This window comes from Trichoderma aggressivum (genome assembly GCF_033847375.1).
Source record: "Trichoderma aggressivum f. europaeum strain CBS 100526 chromosome Unknown scaffold_037, whole genome shotgun sequence".
Taxonomy (NCBI): Eukaryota; Fungi; Ascomycota; class Sordariomycetes; order Hypocreales; family Hypocreaceae; genus Trichoderma; species Trichoderma aggressivum.
In genome coordinates, this window is record NW_026946403.1 from 92314 (window position 1) to 114577 (window position 22264).

Genomic DNA, 22264 nt, shown 5'->3' on the forward strand with positions numbered 1-22264 from the left:
TGTCGCCGTCTATCAAAACCAATCCAATGAGGCCTCAAAATGCCCCCCTCTCGGATGCCCAGCCACGCCCCAGCCATCCCGCGTCAAAAGGGGATGGGATTCCATTTTCCTCTCTTGCCCCTGCATCGTCCATTCATCTGCTATATTACACTACATGAAATCCCTGGGTGCATGGGCTATTTCATGATCCCTGCGCGCGTGGCTATCAATACGTTACGTCAGGCCCAAATATGTCAACAACATGCTGCAGCACTGATGCCCTATTGTACATGCTCGGCAACGCCTTGATGCAACTCGGAACGGTAAATGAGAAACAACAAACATCCATGATCGCACTAAAGCAGCTAACCGAAACACCAAAGCAAGCAATATCCGTAGAGTTACAGCCTTTAACCCACAAGTACCGAGTACAGCTTTTGAAACTATTCCGTGTGCAAGCTTGTGGCCGGCCAAAAATGCCCGTCTCGTAGAAGTTTCTAGAAGCTTCCATGTCTAAACTACTAACATAGGTAGCCTATGCCCAACGTCTGAGTGCTCACGAGATCAAGCACTGCAACACCAAGCTCTTAGAATGGGACGAAGCCACGTTTATTCTTGGAGATGCATAGTATCAGAACGAAAGTAAAGATAGAGGCCGATTATAAAATAACGAGACTGGCCAAGGTACCAATAGCAATCCTTCGCTTCGTCGCTGTAACCGAGTTCTGAGTGCAATCTCACTTCAAAGTGAGAGAGTCTCAATGCCACAAGTCCAACAATGCCATTCAAAAATCTTGCGCCATCGTGCCCACCGAGAGGGGTGCATTGGCATCCAGCGATTGGCTCCCTATACAAACGGCCTCGCCAGCAGTCCGTTACCTCTTCCCATCCTTGATTCTTTCCCGAAAGCCTCGGAGACAAACTTGTCCTCCTTGCCCCTTTTCCGCCTTCTTCGTCTTCTTCATTTGGCAGCCAAATCATGGTATGCTCATGCAGTTGTGCCTTCCGAGTCCCCTTTTCTAGACGTCTATTCCTGGATATCAGATATATCCATGTCCATACTTAGTCTCCCAGTGTCGTTCCCCAACGGTGGTCGTATCAGTGACGGTGGCCGAACTCGCTCTTGCATTTCCGGACTCTTAGCCACCTGAGCCTCAGCCATCTTGTTCACTACGTCGTCTGCCTGGCTGTCTTCAGATGGAGTTGGCCTATGTGCTTCGCCCTCGTCTGCCGCTAGCGTGTCTGGCGTAAGAGTCGCAGATTCGATCGTCATCTGGGCTGCATCACGGCCAAGTGTGGTCGGTGGGATTCCGAGAGGCCCGAATTTATCTTCAGCGTCAGAGCCCCTGACGTACTCCGACTTGCCCCCCGACATGTCCGCCATCTCCAGTTCTGCTTGTTCCACCTGCTCGTCGAATGCATGTTCAAATGGACTTCTGTCTTCGCTGCCGATAGACGCTCGGTTGGTGTCCATGGAGTCCATGCTATCTCGATGCTTTCGCTTAGAGGGTGAGATTGGGTCGACAGAGGTATGCCTCCTTTCCTCAACGCTGTCAGCCACAGGCCGCTTCAGCTCTTGCCGGAACGCCTTATTATCCGATCTAACAAACATATTCAGGGCATCTGACAATGGGGCCCTCGGCGTGGAGATTGCTTCTTCAGTCGCATATATGAGCAGTGGCGTCTTTGTCTCGAGCCATAAGTCTCTAAAGATTCGCTCGACTTCTACCTTCTATCAAAAGGTGAGGGGCATTAGCGTTGCTTTTGGTTAAAGAACAAAAAGACAGTGTAACATGTTACTGTACCTCAGATCTAACCAGTTGGTCCTCGTTGGGACAGTACTCTAGGCGCCACCACTGATCGACCGGCGATTTCGGGTCTTCTGACTCAGCAGATTCCGGATACAGGCGCTGGCAGACGTAAACAATGTCCCTATCAGTAGCGACGCCCCGAAGAAGATACTTCTTGCACGTCAATGGCTTTGGCCGGCCTGGCTTGTCTGGGACCGTCAAGAGTTTGCCGAGGAAGCGTTGTTTGGCTTGAATCTGCTCTAGCTGAACACGGAGATCTGAAATAGCTCATCAGCATGGGGTGTTCACTCTACATCCTTGATTGTGGTCTCACCTTCGGTCTTTGCTTCCATATCATGCAGTATCCGCTCGGTCAGAAGAAGTACTTCGTCCACCTGTTCAGAGTGTTTGGCCTGCGCCGAGGTCATTTGACATGGGGCGTCCCGGTAGTTTGGATACTTGTTCGTGTCGAACCCCGAAGCCTCCATCGCCTGAAACCGGCCAGCGGTCTCGAGATAATCTGAAAACGCCTTCCACTGCTCCGTAGCATTGTGGATCATGTCCGTCTTATTAAAGGTCAGTTGGTTCCAGTCGTCTTGCCACTCTTGTAGGCGCCGCTCTTCGGTTGTCACGCTGTCGAGTGCATTTTTGGTTTCCAGTAAGGCAGATGCTATGCGTTTGGCCTCCTTCTTACGGCTTTCCAGATATCGTTCAGGGTATAGCACTTCCGGAATTTCAAACGAATCAAGTGGCCCATCATTTCCGACTTTGATGCTTAGAATTTCGCCCATCTTCTTAAACATGGCGATTCTAGACCTATCGTCGGCATCAGGCCACGATAACAGGTCTCCCCACATCAAATAATCGAGGGCTTCGTAGAGAGTTTTGATGTGGGCATACTCAAGCCCCGAATGGTCAAATTCGAGTAATCCGAATCTAGCATGTTGAATCTCATTATCCTCGCCAGTGCCAACGCTTGCCAGTATCGCTTCTTGATGCAAAGGCTCTAGCAACTCCCCACCATTGGTGTCGCCGAGTTGGGCATAAAACTGCTTCTCTATATCACTTGTTGTGTCTTGCATCAAATTCGTAAGCGTATTGACTGTTCCATAACTCCTCTCTGTCGAATCGAGAAACGCCATGAGCCGATGGATTTCCTCTTCAAAGTTTGGCTTCGCAGCATTGTCGTAGCCCCATCCCGCTTCTTCTGACTGCATTTGGCGTAAAGCCTCTGGAGGTAGAATTTCCTGTCCATTCCACCATTCATTGTTGAAACCGTAGGATGCCGCAGGAGAGCCACACTGCAGGAGAACATTCCTCGCTAGAGGAATTTGGCTGAAAATCGTGAGCAAGCCACCCAAGGTGTGGTGTTTCACTGAGCCGGATCCCTGGATCAAGAATGCTGGGGTTTCGGGAGTTCGCTTTCTCTGAGCTGGCGACGGGGCGTTATCCAGCCGTGTCTTGAGCGGCCCCACGGGAACCATGGCCCAGTTGTCCTGGTCGTATTCGGAACGATTCGCCGGGCCAAAGTACGGCGTTGAAGTCGACTGGCTGGTAACGCCGGACTCTTGTGGAGGGATCGATAGCCCCGCTTCTTGTGCTGATTCGCGCAGCGCCCTTTGCATGTCCTCATCTTCTTGGGAGTGTACGTTATTTCCTCCTGCCAGCCATGTCAGAATAAGTTATCCCAAAGGTACGGGGGAGTACAGAGCACTACCAGCTGTGTCCCCCGAGGCCCAGTCGACCATCCTACCTAGTGGGGACCTGACGTTGGACCGCGAAGGAGGCCTTGATGGAGCTCCGTAGCCAGGCGGAGGAGGCGTCACTCCTTGTATGATATCGTTGCCGTTTAATGACTCGATGTGAAATGCTGCTCAGAGTGTCAGCTTCCAGACGGTACTTTCCCCGTTAGTGTGGATAGCTCGCCCTTCGTACATCTAACACCATCGTTACCAGAAGCACCGTCTCTATCGGCCGAAAACAAGGACTCGTTCCATAGCGAAGTATATTTTTGTCGGAACTGCAGCAACATTGATCAGTATAGTGTAACTCGGCCATGGAATTCTTGGCGACTTGGGGTATAAGAGTCTTGCATACACTCTCAGAGTTGTCAAAGTATTGCATAACGACGGTTTCGACATTTCGGTTATTGTTCTGTGTCGTATTAGCTGCCGCAGCGAGCTGGAGCTCAGGTGTAGTGCAAGCAAACCCTGAGGGCGTTTATGACCATGTGACGGTCATCGACTGGGTTGAGGCCCGCAAAGTCAACCACTTGCGAGATGTCATCTTCGGACGGCTCCATCGAGGCCATGGCGAATGGCGGCCACTGGTAGCTCTGTTTGAGACAATGGCAAGATTGCTGTAGCTGTAACAGTAAGAATTCCGAGATTAAAATGCGGTTTGCGTTTCCGGCACACCAGCCAGCGCCTGGTTCAAGCCCTTTCTCTCCCTTTGTCTCGCCTCGTTTGACAGGCACAGGAAGCACAGGACAGGACGGGACAGGACAGGTGACCCTAGCTCCAGAAACGGAACAGAGCTATCGAAGATGCAAACCGAGGCGTGGCGTCTACGGGCATAAAGAAGCGAAAATGAGAGAAGAGGCCAATGTAAGCAATGCGGGAGGCGGAAGAGCGTCGCCAGCAAGCGACGCAAGCTGTTGGTTTGTTGGTGCGAGCCCTGGCCGTCGATGGGATTGGGAACAGCACCTTGGGAGGTGAAAGGCGGTTGCGGGCAAACGTCAGTGAAGGAGGGACCTGAGTGCATGCCGATAAGATAAGCTGCGGCTATGCGCCAGCGTCTTGGTCTACCTTAGGTACTAAGGTACTGCAGTGGGTACCTGGAGCATTGAGAGAAGGGCTGCTGGAAATAACATCTGACGGACTGAATGCCCGCTGCAAAGCATAATTATCCGCAGCAGGGCCACGTACGAATTACACAGCTCTTCTAGTCAAATGATGAATCATATGTACTACCTAGATGGGTGCGTACGTACGTATGCATCAAGCGAATAGCAGCCAGCATATTGACATTTCCTAGGTTGCCAGTAGATTAGGCAGTGACTACCTAAGCCTATAAATTACCAGTTGATATTTACCTTATGTGTAGATACCTACTCACTGAGCTTATTGAGACCATTGATGCAATGTCTTTTCTACATCTTGAGCCAAGCAGCGAATTCCGCCACTTTCTCAGGCCAAAGGACCCCAGCATAGTCTTTCCTTCTTGTTTAAAAAAGTGGATGATGTATATGTGCTTGGTGTATCAACGCGTCTATGCGCTTCTGCCTTCTATATAACTTGGCTGCCCTCAGACTCGAGCTACAAAAACGATAAAAACCCGCTAATATGAGAAATGCATGTAATGACCCAAAACGGCAAACGCAGACGCAAACCAAAGCAAAAGCGGCAAAGTAAAACAAGAAAACCGCAAAAAAAAAAAACAAATGTTATCCTTCCGTGGTCCAAGAGTAGAGATGCCACGCCATGACACCGAACCCTCCCTCTCCCAATCCGTTCCATGCAAACGTAGGTAAGAAGCCGCCAAACGCCATCAAAACGGATCCGCTAGTCGAGTAGGTAGAGTATGCCGTCGATTTTGGCGCGCCGGGACAAGTCAGCCGGCCGGCCATTTGGTGGAAACAGCGCATTCTCCAGAAATGACGCCGCACTCGGATGAGGACGCTCATTTGTCATCCTCATCCTCTTCTTCCTCTTCGTCATCAAAGTCGTCCATGTTTTCGTCGCTGTCACTTCCGCCAAAGTCTTCCTCCTCGTCTGACATATTCCAGAAGTCTGCGTCGTCATCGACCGGCTTGACCGGCACTGGGGTCAATTCCTCCATGCTGGGCATCTTCATACCCTCCGGGATGTTTTTCTTGGTTGCGGCTACCGTAGCCTTGGCCAGGGTATTATACTCGGACCGATTGTCTCGGTACAGGACGCTGGCGTCGACGTTGGCTGCTGAATTGATCTCGGGGTCGTCCATGAGCAGGAGAACAGATCTGAGAACCGATTCAACTCCGTGTAAAACATTCCATCGCTCACTCGCTGATTCGCCGGACTGCTCGTCCTCGCCAGGCTTGTGGAGAATGGAAATGCAGAGGTTTCCGTCGGAATACACGTTGGGATGGATGATGTTGGGGGTGAGGAACTTGAAGACTGGTGGTTGATAGGGATAGTCGGATGGAAATCTCATCTCGGCCTGGAGCATCTTGTCAGTTTCTCGTCGATTCTAGCAAAGGCAGGGTGCCTGTGAGAGAGAGAGCATAGTAGATTGTCTTGGCTTACCTTGAGGAACGCCCCATGCCAAACGCTGTCAGGATTGACAACCCAGAGGCCGATCCTCCACTTAAGGAGATTGGTCTCGTCCGTCTGAATATGGTGAGCAAGAGACTCATCGCTGAGTCCAGTCCATTGGGGTGAACTTACTGTAATCTCGACCCACTTCTCCTTCTGGAGAGACCGCAGCTCCTGCATAAGGCGCTTCTGAGCCATGACGCTGGTAGGAGGAGTAGAACCGTTATACGGAAAAAAGGTGAATGGGGAGAGCGGCCCGAGAGTTGTTGTGCTCTTTGTTCCGCGAACTCGATGCACAGAGCAGCAGCTTCTGGCCGAGTGTCGGCAGCAACCGGGAGAGTCTAGGGGGCGAATGGACGGGTAAGGCGGACGGCCACCACTGATGACTCGATGCTATCGTCCGAGGGTGAACGCTGGGCGTGACAAGAGGCGCGTATGAGGACACAGGTGAGAACAAAAAGAGAGAAGATGCAAGTAAGAGAAAGATGCCCGGCCACAAAGGGTTGGCCAAGTAGAAGCGCTCGTCGAGGAATTTCCGAAACTCAGCCGGGCCGGCTACGGCACCACAGATGTGACGGCATCAGGTGGCTGCGACAGGTGACTGCCGCAAGTCCCGGGCGGTGAAGCCTCCACGGGCCTCCAAGGGCGCCTGTTAGTCGCAGCTCGAGTGCCAAAAAGCGCTGCTGCCCCTCCCCCAGGCGCCCCCGCCTGCAGGGGTCCTCGCTTCAATAATGGGCTTTTTAGGGGTGCATTCCGAGGGCTGCTTATCATGGACAGGTACTGCCAAGTATCGCTCCCGTGGCGCTAGTCATCGGCGATACTTGGGCGGTACTCGCATGTATAACAGCCGCCACGAGAATCGGCTGAGACGAGGGGAGGAAAGGAGTGACATCTGTCATGAGAGCTGAATATGTACCTACTATATTGATTGCATTCCATCAAAAGAGACAAGAGGCCAGTTGCCAATATTGGATGGGCATCCAGCTGCACGGTACGTCGACGTACGATGGAACCCAATCAATTCATGCATTGTTTCAAAGACCAAGTCGTTCCAACAGAGCCCTGCTGCAGGTCGCAACCAGAGAACCGCCACTCGGTACTGCTAATGGCCGAGACAAAGACTAAAAGTACATTAGCTGACCTTCATTGGCCACCCACTACGGAGTAACCCGAGTCCTAACACGCGTGCTCTAACTGGAATCATCAAGCCATCGATCTAAATACCAAGATCTGCGCCGTCATCCTCAAGCCACCGGAAGAGAAAAAAAATCATTCTTTGTTAGCATAAAGCTGATTTTTTTCTTCTATTGTCATGTAGGGGTAAGAAATTAAAGCTAACGGCTTCCATAGGGTTCCATTCAGCTCGTCCGAGCGCAGCTTATCATTACATAGGTACGCCTGGCTTATTCTCGCCTCATCAGTGGCCAATGGCAACCAGCGCAATGGTTTCATTCAGCCGTCTGGATGTTGTGTGGCGCACATGCATTTGGCCCGACGGCTTCTATGTTGTGTTGGGCACCAAATGAAGCATATGGAGAGACTACGAGTGGTTGATATGAGCTATACCCAACTCTTGGATAAAAGCAAAACGGGGTAAATAGCATATATCCATCTATTGCGAGGTACGTGTCAGAGAAATAGCCAAATGCTACCTGGATACAGGTCATCGTCAAAATATACATCGGTCGACTTATATGCACAGATCCCCCTTTGCTAAACTACATCTTTCAACCAGATAAATCGTAGTACATGCAAGTCCCTGACCGGAAATTGTACAAGAACGAATGCTTTGAGCCGCCCTTCTTTTCATACTTGTACCTCCAAGTGTCGAGTTGATCATGGATTTCACGGACATTCTTCTTCTCCGACGTTGCCACGCCATGTTCAGCCCTCCGCCAGCTTTCAGGGTCCGACAAGTTTGTGCTCTGTACAAGCTCCATTAGGTGGTCGCTGGTTTCAACGGCCAGGATGGGACCTTCGAGGAACGAGTCCATCAGCGCGGCCGCGGTGACTTGTGCTTGTTCCACTACTGTGCGCCGATTGAACTTCTTGCTCTTGGTTTGGGCAACCATGATTTTGACTTCCTGTTCGTGATCTTTCTCGCCTTGCGTTGCAGGCTCGGGCGTTCCGCGAAACTTTGCTGCGGCTTTGCTATCTCGCTCTCGTATCTCAGGTCTTAGCCAGGAAAGGAGCTGCGCCATGGGTAGATCCACATCCGGCACATCTTTCTTTCCTACAGTTTTAATTTTCAGCATAGAATCTTGCTTGATGATGATTATCCAACAATAGCTCTCATCCCGATGTTTTGACATGAGATCTTCCGGAGACCTTGAGTCTCTAGCAAGTTCTGCACTTATATCGTGTGACCAGAGTAGCCGCAGCACCTCAATACCAGAGGATCGAAGGGTTGCTGCGTCAAAGCTTGCCACCAGAATATCGCACTGCAACTTTGGTCTTAGTCGGGTATTTCAGATTGTCGCGTCATTTGATGGGTACTCACGCGTTTACTGCTGAATATGCTGCTCACGTCTTCTTCGCTTTTCTTCAAGAACGAATAGCCGCCTGATTTTGGCGTTTTTGCCAACCTTTCCCAAGCCAGGCTGAATCCGACGGCATGGCGTTTTTCAAATTGTCCTCCAATCTTGGGGCGTTGCTCGCTGATCAAGTGGTCATACCGGCCACCGGCGGCAAACACATCTTTGGCTTTCTTATCGTAGATGCAAGAGAACAGGATGCCACCGATATAAAAGCCTTCTTTGAGACTGTTGAGAGGGTTTATGTAGATTTTGGTGGAGACGCCCAATCGTTTGGTATACTCGACTACCTCCTTGAGATGCGCTATTGTCGACGCGGCCCGCTGGTACATATCACTGCCTTCAAAAACGAGCTTGAGTTTTGCAAACGCTTTGTTTGGTGTGTCTGTGTCCTATAGTTAGCGATGATACAACTCCCTTGGTTGTGTATATCCGGCCGCGGTGAACTCGTACCTCGGAAATCGAAACGCTGAAGTTCGTCAATACTAGTAGCCGATATACCCACAGCAGGAGATCGAAGCTCCATTCGAATCTTCTGCCACGTATGGTTGTGAATGTTCAACCTGGATAAGACATCTGCTGCTGCCCTTCTAGAAGAAGTTGGAATACCACAATGCTCAAAAATGAGTTGAAGGATGTCGGAGTGTCCGATGTGGAAGCACATCTGTGATGCAGACAAGGATGGAAACGTATGAAGAATCTCATCCAGGACCTTCAAGACCTCGGCCTCTTTCAATGCCAGATCCAGCGTGTCGATCGTGACGATGTCGAAATCCACCTCACCAAACATCTGAGGCTGTCCCGTATCTTGCTTATCTCTAAACACGCTGCCAAACGTAAAGGTGCGCTGCAGTGGAGGAGTTTGCGAGTGTTTTGCCAACATTCGAGCGTGTCCCATCGTAAGATCATAAGGAAGCTGGAGAACGGTGCCGTTAGAATCAAGGAGTCGGACGGCGTTGTCAGCCTGGTGCACCGTCTTGGGATATATCGAAGTTCGTGTTGCTTCGAGGGCTCCGTGGCGGCGAAAAATGGCCACCAGCGCATTCTTGACAATGCTTTGGTTCAGAAGCTCGGCGGAACTAGGTGTGGTGCCGTTCATGTCCCACGCGAAATTCTTGGCCGCCTCCACGGGCCGTGCAAACAGCGTCGACAACATTTTCTGGTAATACGGTGAATTGGGGTCCGCCAGACCAGCCAAAGTCCTCCTAATGGTCTCGCTCTCCATCTGGACTGGCAATTTACCGCTCTTAAGCAATTCGGCACTGGATGGTCGTTCTTTGGGGTTGTGGTTGACCAGCGAGAGCACAATCTCTGTTTGCGTCTTTTCAGGGGGGCGGAAATCTGAGGGGAGAACGGGGACAGGACGTCGAAGCTGCCCGAGGACATCGGCTTTTTGCATGCCCATCATAGGCAAATAGCACATCTCAAAGAAAATGATTCCGAGGGAATACATCTGCAAGGGCGTCAGTTTCCACGTGTAGAGATACGAATAGAGAAACATACGTCGACTTTAGTGCTATACATCCCGTTGGATGCAGATCTCACTTCGGGGGCAGAGTAATAGGCTGTTCCAATACTTCTCGTCATGTCATCTGCCTCATAGCCGCTGACAGTGGCTCGATCCACGGAAAATTGGCCACTGGTTGCCAACCCAAAGTCGCCAATCTTGACATTATCCACACCGTCGGCACTGCTTGCAATAAATATGTTCTCCGGCTTGAGATCGCGGTGAACAATGCTTAACGAATGAATGTGCGCCAAGCCCTCCAGAATCTGTCTAAATAGTCGCCACACTTCGGGAGTATTTTTATACAGCTTGCGTGCGATAAGATCTCTCAAAGTCTAAAGTTTAGAGTAAGTAATTGTTGAAGAAGGTAATCAATATTATATACGTACTCGCTTCTCGCAGTACTCCATGGAGATGTAGAGAACAGTTCGATAAGATCGGTGCATTCGAGCGCGCCGCTGCAGGACAGCCAGCCTCTCCTTCTCATGAAGCTTTTCGCGATGACCAACGGAGTCTATGATAGAACTTTGATCATCGTCTTCTTCTTCATCGGAAGAATCATGGTCATCCTCATCCTCGTCCTCATCAGAATCGTAGTCAAATTCCACCCCAGCATTGGACGAAATAAAATCCAGGCCACCAGTGCTTGTAGCGAACTGGATATCAATGCCAGCGGATTCGTTGCCCGTGTCTCGGGTATCCTCTGTGTAATCATCGGTGGACGTTTCACCCTCGGTGTCTGTTGAGTCAGGGATTTCCTCGACCCAGGTGTTGTAATACCGTACAACTGCAGGATGGCTAAGCTGTGAGAGCAGACGGACTTCCTTGAGAATTTCCGTAAGGCTTGTCTGTGAGCGCTGTGTGATTTTTTTGATGGCATATATCTGCCCATCCAGCTTTTTCCTAGCCTTGACCACTTCACCAAACCCGCCCTTACCAAGTCTTCCCTCTTCAACAAAATCTTCCGTGTACCGAGAGACGGCTGTTGATCTATTCATTGAATCTCGCCTGAGCCTCACGGGAAGGGCTTGCAAAGAATTGATGGACGGGGTGTGGGACAGCATAGCAGAACTATCTTCAAACAGGACAGGAGCATCTGTCGCAAGAAACTCACTAGCACCAAGCTCAAACGCTCTCGGCCTTTTCTGCCTATCGTCTTTGAAGAAGCGGCCGACTAGCTCTTGGAGGGGTTGGGAGAGCATCAACGATTCCATCAGATTTTTGGGAGAGGAATACTTGCGAAGCACATCCAACCCAAAGACCATCTGTACGAAAACAATACCAAAGTCCCATATATCAGCCTTGGATGTATATACAGGCTTGGATGCTGCCGCAATCTCAGGCGGCAGCCAATACGCAGATTTTGCGGTGGTGAGCCCAATGGGACCTTGCTTCTTAGAGCTGAGGTTATGGATCTCTCTCTGATACGAGGCATCAGATATCTTTGGTACGATTTCGCCAGTAGATTCCCTAAAGAGAAGGATGTTCCCCGGGTGAATGTTTTGATGCGCAATGTTCTTGTTGTGCAGAAAGTTTAGCGCATCCAGGAGATCTCTTGTCCAAGATCGAACTTTTGCTATCTCGAGATGGCCTGCTAGCTCCAGCAATTCCTCAAGCGAGCCTCTCTCAGCCAAAGGGCTCAGTATCCTCACCGTCCACGTGTTGGATGCGGTGCGATCAGCGGCGGCACCACTCTCGACCTTGAAATCAAGAATGTCGACGAGATGTCGGTGGTGAATCTTGTTCCCAATTTTGAGATCCTGCAGCCGTGATTCCAAAGACTGCAGCTGCTTCTTAAAGTCTTTCTGATCTTTACCACTTGGACGCAAGACAGCCTCCTTCAACGCTAATAACTGGTTTCCTTGGCCATTGGAGAGGACCGGACGGACGGTATAAACGGTGGAAGCCTCTCCGCTACGAGGGTCAGATTTGCCCGTGACAGATCTGAACGTCAAAACATTCCCCATGCGATCAGTTACGGTGCAAAATTGATCAAACTCAATCGTCTCGCCGTTCGAAATCGAGGAGGAGGATGGCCGGTGGGGGCTCAAGCCATTTGTGCGTCGGCTGAACTTTGACTCTCTCGCCTTTTGTTTCTGTCGCTGAAGCTCTTGTTGTAATTCTTCAGCAGCTGCCTTTTCCTTTTCCTTCATCTCCTCTTCTTCGAGGCGCTTCTTCTTCTCCTTTTGCGCCAGCGCCTGCTTTGCCAAGGCCGCTTCATGTCTATCACGCTCTTCTTCCAGCGATGGCAGCTGTTTACCGGACGCCTTGGCCTGTGCAGCATCCTCGAGGATATCTTGAATACCCTCAACAATCTTGTAGACCATCTCTTCTGCTTCTTTGGCAAAAATCTTCGGTTGTGTTTCCAAAAACTTCTGAATCTTGAACCCGGTGACCTCTCGAAGGTAGTTCTGGCCCTTGAGGGTCAAAAGCGGCGGTGTCTTTGGATACGTCGCCGTGATAGTAAAGCCAACAGTAACAGCAAAGTCTTCATCACTCGGGGCTTTTATTCGTATGTCGAAAGACGGGTCGGACTTCTGAATGCATGTGTAAGTCGGCATGCGCCAGCAAGGTTGAGAAACTAGGGCGGAATACCTTCCAGGCGCTGTGCGCCGCCGTGTGCTGGATGAAATCATCTCCATAAATGGCTTCTAGGGCAAAAATCTCGTTCCTCTGGAGCTCTTCATACTCAATCTTGGTCGTTGCATCCGGACCGGGGGGCTTGAGGCCCGGAAAGCTTGAGTCATCCTTGGAGTTTGTCGACGGCGACGTCAGTATCCTGGGTGTTTTCCACGCCATGGTCGCGTGATACCTAGGTAAGAGCCACAGCTAAAGCCGTGACGCTTTACATAGAAGAAGCCATTGTGAATACGGTTCGAAAGAGGGATAATAAGGCTGGTGTGGTATGAAGAAGGAGGAATTGTCGACGAGAGCCAGTAGCGCCTCGATGAAGCTATACCTGGTAGCGGGGCAGGTTCATCACCTGGTTCGTCTAGCGATTCCATCAATGGTCAGCACAGCACGAGCCAAAGACAGTTGAGCTGCCTGAGCCGCTAACTCTGTGCCTGTACAGGGCTGAGCAGGACCTGTCCACTGGGCTACAGCGGCTGGGTGGCGATCGATCCACTGCCAGATTGCGGGAACCCGCTAGCTCACTACAGGGTCCTGGTAACCACTAAGTTGCCTGGAACTCTATCGCCGCCGCGGCTTGCGCTGATAAGGGAAAAAAGCATTTCGTCACTGGCCAACACACCGACGGGCAAGTAAACAAACACCCATCACAACCATCAAACGAAACACAGCAACGCTCCAACTTCTTCGCCCGCAAGCTCATTGCAGACACGCCAATACAAAATACTAGCAGGCCTGTGCTGGTTTTAGTCAGGAATACAATTGTTTGAGCCACTCTATCCAACATGCTGGGCTGGATGCTGGGGCGTGGGGACAACGCGCCGGACGCGGTTGACACCGGAGGTATGTAAAATGGTTTCCATGATAATGATACGATCGTGACGGATGTATCCTAATGATCTCTTTTCAACAATTAGACGCGGAGATTCTCGATCAGCCAGACACCCCCGGTCCTGTTTTTGCTGCTAGATCATTCAAAAGTGCTCTCTTCGGCACTCCTATTCGAGAATCGCATCGAGTGTTACGAGACAGGGCTAAAGCTGCAAAATCGACAACCCTGGCGGCGGACAGTGGATTAGATACTCCATTGAAACCGCAAGGCATCCTGCTCACTCCTGGTACGGGGACCTCGAGGCCGAAGCGCGTGTCATTCAACCATGATCTTGCGACGACCAAGACCATTTCGCCGAATAACGAGGGGCCCGCAGTCGGCAAAAGAACCCGTCTATCTGATGTGCTTGACAAAGCGAGACGCAAAAGCACCACAAACGTTTCCAAAGTGGCCGAGCCCCGTATCATCAATGACGAATCGGATGAGGACGAATGGGAGGAGGACGAACTCGACGAAAATGGCGATTATTATGCACATGATACCACGGTGGACCTGAACGAGCCACACTCTCAATCGGGCAAATATTGGAAAGAAGAGTTCGAAAAGTACCACAGAGAGGCACGAGCGGAGATGGAGAAGCTCCTCAAGTACAAGAAACATCTCAAATCTTATGCGGAGGAGAAGGACTTGGAGGCTATCCATCTGGCTCAGAGGCTTAAGGAGGAACAAGAAAAGGTGGTCGCCATGGAAAAGATGATTGCAGAGAACGCAAGTCACATGGTATCGAAACAGAAAGGAGCCTCCAGCGACGAAACAACGGAGTTGTTGGCGACCCTCACAAAACAGACGGCCCTCGCAGCCCAATACCGACATAGGGTTCAGGAATTGGAAAGCCAGCTGGAAGAGCTGCACCAAGGGCGAGAAGAAGACGACGAAGAGAGAGAGCGGATACGGCTTCAGGGAACGACTTCGCCCAATACGGCAAGAACTCTAGTCGAAACACAACGAGAACTTCGACGATCTCGCGCACAGCTCAAGGAGTTGGACGCCCTAAGAGACCAAGTATCCTCTCTCAAGGCTCAGCTAAAAGCTTCTGAGCAGCGAAAGGGTGTGGATCGCTCAACTTCCGATGAGGCTACCGGTACAGTCAAGGTGAGGGAGCTCAAAGTACAACTTCAACAAGCAAGGGAAGAATCATCCAGGAAAGACGATGAACTTGGCCAACTGAAGAAGGAATTCGACTTGTTCAAGAAAGAGAGAGAAGCCCATGATTCGGATACCAAAGCCGTGCTTGAACGTGCTCAAACCAAGATTACCGACCTGAAGAAGGAGCTCAAAACACTCAAGGCCAAAGATGCCGGCCGGAATCATAAAGCAGAGGACAACAAGTTGGCAAGGGAGGCCGAGGATGGGGAAGTTTTACCGAGGCTCTCCGCGGCAACAAACGGTACTCGCAGGAGCATCGACGTGGCAGATCTTGAGAGGCCCCGACATCTGGTTGAAGGAGTCAATGCCAAGTCTCGAACATTACGAGACAAATATCAAAACGATGCCACGCCAGGCCAATCTCGAGCAGCGGCAAATGAGAAGTCCAAATGGCCGCCCTCTGCGTCAAGAACGCCCAAAGATACAAAACGTAACCGGTCTGGGAGCGACGCGGGAGAGGACAACGTTGCACTTTCCAGTATGCCCGGGCTCGTGAAATCAATAGCTCAGTCCAAGAAAGCGGCATCCATCGACGATACAGACGTCGAGATCGACCTTTTGCAGGACCGCTTTGCTCGTCTCGGCGACGGTGACGCAGGTCAAGAAAGAATAAAGGACATACCCAAGACCGGCAACAGCAAGGCGTCACTGCCACCAGAGCGACGAGCGGCGGCTCTAGCTCGAATTGAGAAGAGGATGGCCGAGAAGAGGGCCCAGCGGCGAGATGGAACGGACAAGGAAAACGTACGTCCTTGAAGAGGTGACGTTGGTCTGAACAATCTACGATAATACTTGTTTTTTTATTTATTTATTTAGGGATCAGCGTTGGTGTTTTTTTACGGCAAATGGGAGGGTGGTTATCAACATGATTTATTATGAACGGGACCAAGTGTACCGCAAGCTGGAAGTTCTTGCTGCTTGGATTGACGTTGTTGTTTTTTTCGTGGTCTTTTTTTCTTTTGGCTTTTTATAATCTGTTCATGTTCATACCTATTTGTAACTATTGCCGGACAATGTTGGCGTGTATCGTATCAACGACGATATCACACGGTCTAATAACGGAACGGATGACGAGAGATAATGCAATTCAATTTTTTATACTTTACATACACATGTGCCCAAAATGACAGCGCAAGATGAGATTCAGATACAGGATGAAATTGCCCAGCTTGAGAGTCGCCTGCACGAGGCAAAAGCTCGTCTGAGCGCCCTCGGGGCATCAAACCCTGCCATCCCGTGTAAGTCGACAAGAACCTATCATGAAGTACTGATTCGTTTACTCACGCAAATACCAAACACCAGTCCGGCCCGCCTCATCGCCATCGCCATCTTCATCAACGCATTTCCTCCTCTTGCTCTCCGATTCCGCCCTTCCCATCGGATCCTTCGCCTTCAGCAGCGGCCTGGAGTCCTTCGCGGCGCACAACGCCCGCGCCTCCTTCGGGGCCTTCCTCCCCCTCTCGCTGTCGTCCTATGCCTCCACGACGCTGCCGTTCGTCCTGGCGGCGCATCGCCAGCCCGCAGATCTCGCGTCTCTAGACGACCAGCTCGACGCCGCCGTCGTCTGCACCGTCGGCCGGCGAGCCAGCGTCGCCCAGGGCCGAGCGCTGCTGAGCATCTGGGAGCGCTCGTTCAAGGCCACGATCCTCCCGGGCAGCGCCGCAGACGCCCTCGTCCTCAAGGACTTCTCCGCGCTGCTCCGTCGGGAGAGCACCAAGGCGGGCGGCGAGGCTCCTCTCGTCTCGGCGCACCTCGGTCCGTTGTTCGGCGCGATTTGCGCCATCGTGGGGCTGACGCTTAGACAGACGGCGTATGTCTTCATGCTGAGCCACGTCAAGGCGTTGATTTCAGCGGCCGTGAGGGCGAATATGTTTGGGCCGTACCAGGCACAGAAGCTGCTTGCGAGTGAAAACGTGCAGGATCTGATTAATGTGGTGGTGGAGAGGGAGTGGCACACGTCTGTTGAAGAGGCAGGACAGAGCGTACCGGTTATGGATCTATGGGTTGGACGACATGAGCTGCTTTACTCGAGAATTTTCAACAGCTGAGTGATGCTCTAGTATTGTTTCTTCTCTTAATATTAATATGGTATCATTATGAATGCTGTGCATGACACGAATCCTGTACCCAATCTACAGTTATAGATAAATCCCAAGCCAAATACCACCAAAAACGCCCCTTTTACTCATCGCTGTCGCTATCATATGCCACCAGAGGTCCCGTGGATGCAGGCGCCGCTGGCTTCGATGCCACCGCAACCTTTGCTCTGCCCAGAGCTGCCAAAGTGCTACTGGAGAATACGCCTGTGCTCTGCGCTGGTTGTTGTTGATTTACTTCTTGTGCTGCCGTCTCCGTCTCTCCGGCTGTTCCATCTTCAATCAGAGGTCGTTCTTGATATTCCACCTCGAATCCTCGCCTTCCAGCCGGATTGACTGCATTGGGGCCTTGTGCGAAATGGATTTCGTCTGGGGCCTCATAGCCTTCCAATCCATAGCTGCTCTCTAGCTTTCTTCTTTTTCTGGCCTCTGGATCTTTACCCTCGATTTCGGCGACAAACTCCGCTGGCAGCGCCCTCCGGATGGCCTCGGCAGCTTGTTCTTCGATTCGTCGCGCTTCTCGGGCTCGTGCCATGGGGTTGGGGTCGGCCGTGGCCCATCTAACGTTCAATACCTCATCGTGATCAAGCGATCTAATGCTGGTCAGTGGATGCTGGATGTGAGAACAAGTGGTAATACGTACTGATGCGCCATGGCTTCCTTGGCGAATTCCGCATTTGCTTCGTTGACATAGGTTACGAAAGCAACACCCCGAGAATTCAACACGCGAACTAAAGAACAGCGGTCAGTCCAGCCCAAAGCAAAGGCAGCGTGGCGGTAGCTGGTGATGGCACTCACCTCGTTCAATCGGGCCCCATTCAGCAAAGTGTCGCGCCACAATCTCCTCGATGTCGTCTGTTACGTGTATGCGGCCAATGTAAATGGTTCTGTTCTGGCGCATAAAACTTCCCACACCGCCCATATCGTCTCTATAATCGGAAAATTTATCTCTGCCAAAGCAATCGACATTCGGCGCCGAGAGGTCGTAGGTGCCGGGGAGTCGGTGTAGATACATGCAGTCTGCTCCTCGCGGACACAATCCTCTTGCGAAGAACAGGCAGAAATAGCTTCCCGACACGCCGTCGGCTTTCGTGTATCCGCTGTCGCGAGCGACGTTGCAGCGCCCCTTGGATTTCGTCTGCTGGTATGCCTCGTGGTCGCCACCCGCCCATTTGTTATACCTGGTCGGTATCAGCTACCGTTCTACCACGTAACCGGGGGGTCGCAATGCCTTATTACTCACCAAATGTTGAAAGTAGTACCCGTCTGCGGTGGAGGCTCGTTGGTGAAGAAATCCGGTTCGACTTGCGGCCTGGCTGGCCTCCTCTTCCTGCGGATGATCTTCTTGACGACCTTTTTCTCGGTAGGAGCCGCGACCTCGCTGTTCGTCATTGTAACAGCCATGTTCTGAGTCTCTTCGTCGGCTGCTGGAGCCATTGCGACACCGTCTTCTTGTTGATCCGCCATGATTCGGTAAAGCGAAGGACGAACGTTAATTTTTGTTGCGATGACGAGTTGAAGCTTGATGCAGCAATTTTGTCCAGCTCGACGCGCCGGGCAAGGCTGTAGAAAGACAGTGGCGAAAAGGGCAGGCGGTGAGGCTAGTGCAATCCGGGTTCCACAGCTAAAGGGCCCCTCCTAAACCTTTTGCTGCAATTGCCAGAGCCCCGCCATCTCAAATCTCAAGTCGAACTTCAAAGCTGCTCTTCCAAGGGGCTTGACGATACGTCTCTAAGTAGACAGATACCCCTTTTTTTTCTTTTCTTTTACTCTTATATATAAGAAGACGGTGTTGCCGTCTATAAAGAACTTGTGTCGAGATGGTGAACATTACAGAAAAGATCAAGGAGTGAGTAGGGCTGGGTACGTTATGAGAGACTACGGCTGATGACATGTTCAGGATCGAGGAGGAGATGAGAAAAACACAGAGTAAGTAAATCCATGGAATATCTGTTACAAATTCAATGTCTTTACCATCTCCCAAACACTCCACGTGTCGCTATAGCACACCTTGGCTTCATGAGGGTGCCGTATAAGCGGCATTACGCATGCATATTCCTTTTCACTTGCGGAAATGGTTGAATGGCATGAATATGGTATTCTCGTGAAGACGATTGATGTGCTCGGCAGGCTAGCCACCATGAGTTTGGGACGGGCCACTCGATATATGTAATCGCAATGCATGTATTCAAATCACATCCTGTTGGCCTGTCGAGTATCTCATCGCTTGTGTAAACCTTCAACCCTTCCCCATAACCTGCCTGGTCACCATTTAATACAACACCAATTCACTTTTTATCACGTTTTTCATACAGTCTAGCTAACCATGATCATAGAAAACAAGGCGACTGGTATGTATCTGATTGATATCTTTTGATTGACCACGGCTGACAAAAGGTCAGAATACCATTTGGGTCTCTTGAAAGGGTGAGTCAAGTCAAATCAGCCTTTGTGCTTAAACCACCCCTAACTTGACCAGAAAGCTCGCACGTCTCCGAGCACAGCTACTAGAGCCAGGGCCTGGAGCCGGTGGTGGTGGTGGCTCTGGGTTCGACGTGAGCAAAAGTGGTGATGCCCGAATATCTCTAGTTGGCTTTCCCTCCGTAGGAAAGTCGACGTTTTTATCCAAAGTCACCAAGACCCGATCCGAAGTAGCCTCATATGCATTCACAACCCTCACAGCCATCCCCGGAGTGCTGGAATACGGCGGTGCTGAAATTCAGCTGCTCGATCTGCCAGGTATTATCGAGGGTGCCTCCGAGGGCAAGGGACGAGGCCGACAGGTTATTTCAGCTGCCAAGACGAGCGATCTGATTCTCATGATCCTAGACGCAACGAAGCGAGCTGAGCAAAGAGCTCTGCTAGAGGCAGAACTGGAAGCTGTTGGCATCAGGTTGAATCGCGAGCCCCCGTAAGTAGAAGGAGATGCTGTTTGCACGCCATGTCCCACCAGCTAACAAAAGATGAAGAAACATCTATCTCAAAGTCAAAACAGCAGGTGGCATGAAGATCACGTTTCAATCTCCACCCAACAGGCTGGACGAGAAGATGGTCTTCAACATCCTCCGCGACTACAAAATCCTCAACTGCGAAGTGCTCATCCGGGACCCAGAGGCCACCGTTGACGACCTCATCGACATCATCATGAAGGACCACCGCAAGTATATCAAGTGCCTGTACGTCTACAACAAGATTGACAGCGTCTCGCTCGACTTTCTCGACAAGCTCGCCAGGGAAGATCACACAGTCGTCATGAGCTGTGAGCTGGACCTTGGCATCCAAGACGTCATCGACAGGTGCTGGAAGGAGCTCAAGCTGATTCGCATTTACACCAAGCGAAAGGGCACCGACCCAGACTTTAGCGAGGCCTTGATTGTGCGGAGTAACAGCACCATTGAGGACGTGTGCGACAGGATCCATCGTACGCTAAAGGACACGTTCAAGTACGCCCTTGTTTGGGGCGCCAGCGCGAGACACATACCTCAGAGAGTGGGATTAGGGCATCCCGTTGCGGATGAAGATGTCGTGTACATTGTGACGGCGTGGAAAGCATAGTAGCACAAAAGAAAACCATACAGTCAACAAAGCCTTTTTTCATTCACTCCCCAATCGGGATGGGGTGTAATTGATGAATTGCTTCCATGAAAGTCTTTGCTCAGCTACCGCTTAGTAGCTGTATTTCTCAGCCACGGCAATTAAAAGCATAAAATAAAGATGAAAATGTTCGTGTCGACCCTTTCCGGCATCACCACAACAGGGCACGTACTCGATACGTAGCACGTAATCCGGAAAACGCCAAAGCCCCTGAAAACCCCCAAAAGTTTCCCGCGATAGCCTCTAACCTTTAGTTCCGAGGTCTTGCCCAACCTATTCATTACCAAGTTGCTTCCGCCCGTCTCTAATCATGACGAGAGCGTTTAAAAAAAAAAGGAGGCAGTCGTTAATGTACAAAAGAAATATCCCGAGACCGACGAAGCCGTATTAAAAAAAATGAATATAAAAGGGACACACAAGGCCCCCCAGATCAGCGAAGTCGCGAGGTCAACGTGCGCTCGGTCTTGACGCTTCTAGCACCAAGAGGGTTGTCGAGCTGAGCGGGCCTTGTGCCGAAGAGGTTCTCGTCGTTGAGCTTCTTGGAGCTCGCCTGAGCGAAAAGAGACTTTGGTTTAGCCCTTGATAGACACAGAATTTGTCAGTCTTTTTTTTTTTTTTTTTTTTTTTTTTTATATATTGATTTCGTGGAGATTGCGGCGTTGAAGATCAAGGTTTGAGGGGGCGGGACATACTTGGTGACTTGCTTGCTGCGCAGCGCGGAGAGCTTTGCTGTGCAGGGGCTCATGATGGTATCGGAGGGGGAGACGTATTGTTTTCCTCTGTACGATACAAGAAAGATGTCAGCAAAAGGATGCAAGGGGAATAGTGAAGAGGCAGAGACGGGTTGGTGACAGTGACATACGGCTCCTGAGCAATCCTGGACTGGAGCACCTGGCGATGGTACTCCATGTTCTTGACGTCCTTGCCGAGAGGCTGGCCATCGGCTAGAGCGGCGTTGACGTCTCTGTCACCGAGGATCTTGTTGCTCGACATTGTGGTTTTTGTCTTTGTCTCTGTGTCGTCAGTGTAGGTTTAGCAGTGGTGTTGTGTGCAAGTTAGGTTGTTGGTTGTGGTGGATAAGAAGAGAGTTTGTGTTGCAACAAATCAACCGTGAATGTCACACACCGCAGGAAAAGTAAAAAAAAAAAAAGGCAGGGGGAAGCAGCCTTTTTTGTAAACGTTCCAGAAATGCAAGTGTCAGCTATTCAGGCTAGTTTACAGAGATAAACAAGGGGTAAAAGAAATATGACGTCCGCCGAATTCATTCACGCAATCGGGAGTAGGGAAAAAAAAGAAGTAAACGAATGACGGACGTTGGCTGGGCAACGGCGTTTTGCCACCTTTGACTTGAATGTTCCTTTGGTATGCACGAAATCCGCTGTGGAGTCGGCAACGACACTTGTTGGCCAACCAGCTGGGAGGAAGAGGCTCTTGGCTTCAGTTTTACCCGGAACTAAGAATGGGATTTTGGTATGAAGACTGGGGAGTGGTTTGAGAAGGTGGGAAGAAACAAAGACTCGTTTTCGGGGATTAACAAGGGGTGATTGGTGGGTTTGTGAGTCGTGGGCATGTGAATAAAGACTAAAGTGCTGGTGTTGTGGTTGGTATAATGGCGTGTTAGAGATGAGTTGTTTGTAGGGAGTTGACAAGGTTGAAAGCGAGAAGAAAGAGATGCTACTGGACACTTGACGATAATGCATCCCATGAATCAGGCACAGGTGCATCGGACATCCTTTATCAAGTGTGTTATAACAATATATACGCTATTTGCGACGCAGCATCTCGAGATTACCCTAGCTC

General features: G+C 50.8%; 7 protein-coding genes across 7 annotated transcripts; 2 read left to right on the forward strand and 5 right to left on the reverse strand.

Moving 5' to 3' along the window:
* Nucleotides 1-1006: 1006 nt before the first annotated feature.
* Triagg1_7945 (uncharacterized protein) lies at nt 1007-4080 on the reverse strand (the record flags this gene model as incomplete). The annotated part of the gene is made up of 7 exons (XM_062902736.1): nt 1007-1711; nt 1785-2047; nt 2104-3429; nt 3487-3639; nt 3705-3789; nt 3867-3923; nt 3979-4080. 7 exons carry the CDS (start codon nt 4078-4080, stop codon nt 1007-1009), a joined length of 2691 nt encoding a protein of 896 aa, XP_062753025.1.
* A 1370-nt stretch (nt 4081-5450) lies between these two features.
* Triagg1_7946 (uncharacterized protein) lies at nt 5451-6262 on the reverse strand (the record flags this gene model as incomplete). The annotated part of the gene is made up of 3 exons (XM_062902737.1): nt 5451-5969; nt 6056-6139; nt 6197-6262. The coding sequence occupies 3 exons, from the start codon at nt 6260-6262 to the stop codon at nt 5451-5453; spliced, it is 669 nt and encodes a 222-aa protein (XP_062753026.1).
* A 1529-nt stretch (nt 6263-7791) lies between these two features.
* On the reverse strand, nt 7792-12904 carry Triagg1_7947 (uncharacterized protein; the record flags this gene model as incomplete). The annotated part of the gene is made up of 6 exons (XM_062902738.1): nt 7792-8505; nt 8565-8983; nt 9052-10051; nt 10102-10440; nt 10495-12642; nt 12701-12904. The coding sequence occupies 6 exons, from the start codon at nt 12902-12904 to the stop codon at nt 7792-7794; spliced, it is 4824 nt and encodes a 1607-aa protein (XP_062753027.1).
* A 617-nt stretch (nt 12905-13521) lies between these two features.
* On the forward strand, nt 13522-16822 carry Triagg1_7948 (uncharacterized protein; the record flags this gene model as incomplete). Its single annotated transcript, XM_062902740.1, has 4 exons — nt 13522-13579; nt 13654-15518; nt 15928-16012; nt 16077-16822. 4 exons carry the CDS (start codon nt 13522-13524, stop codon nt 16820-16822), a joined length of 2754 nt encoding a protein of 917 aa, XP_062753028.1.
* Nucleotides 16823-16955: 133 nt separating this feature from the next.
* On the reverse strand, nt 16956-18337 carry Triagg1_7949 (uncharacterized protein; the record flags this gene model as incomplete). The annotated part of the gene is made up of 4 exons (XM_062902741.1): nt 16956-17463; nt 17514-17601; nt 17669-18051; nt 18114-18337. 4 exons carry the CDS (start codon nt 18335-18337, stop codon nt 16956-16958), a joined length of 1203 nt encoding a protein of 400 aa, XP_062753029.1.
* Nucleotides 18338-18690: 353 nt separating this feature from the next.
* On the forward strand, nt 18691-20425 carry Triagg1_7950 (uncharacterized protein; the record flags this gene model as incomplete). Its single annotated transcript, XM_062902742.1, has 6 exons — nt 18691-18719; nt 18771-18799; nt 19207-19221; nt 19273-19297; nt 19350-19781; nt 19840-20425. 6 exons carry the CDS (start codon nt 18691-18693, stop codon nt 20423-20425), a joined length of 1116 nt encoding a protein of 371 aa, XP_062753030.1.
* A 469-nt stretch (nt 20426-20894) lies between these two features.
* On the reverse strand, nt 20895-21457 carry Triagg1_7951 (uncharacterized protein; the record flags this gene model as incomplete). Its single annotated transcript, XM_062902743.1, has 3 exons — nt 20895-21042; nt 21157-21243; nt 21327-21457. The coding sequence occupies 3 exons, from the start codon at nt 21455-21457 to the stop codon at nt 20895-20897; spliced, it is 366 nt and encodes a 121-aa protein (XP_062753031.1).
* Between the last annotated feature and the right edge of the window lie 807 nt (nt 21458-22264).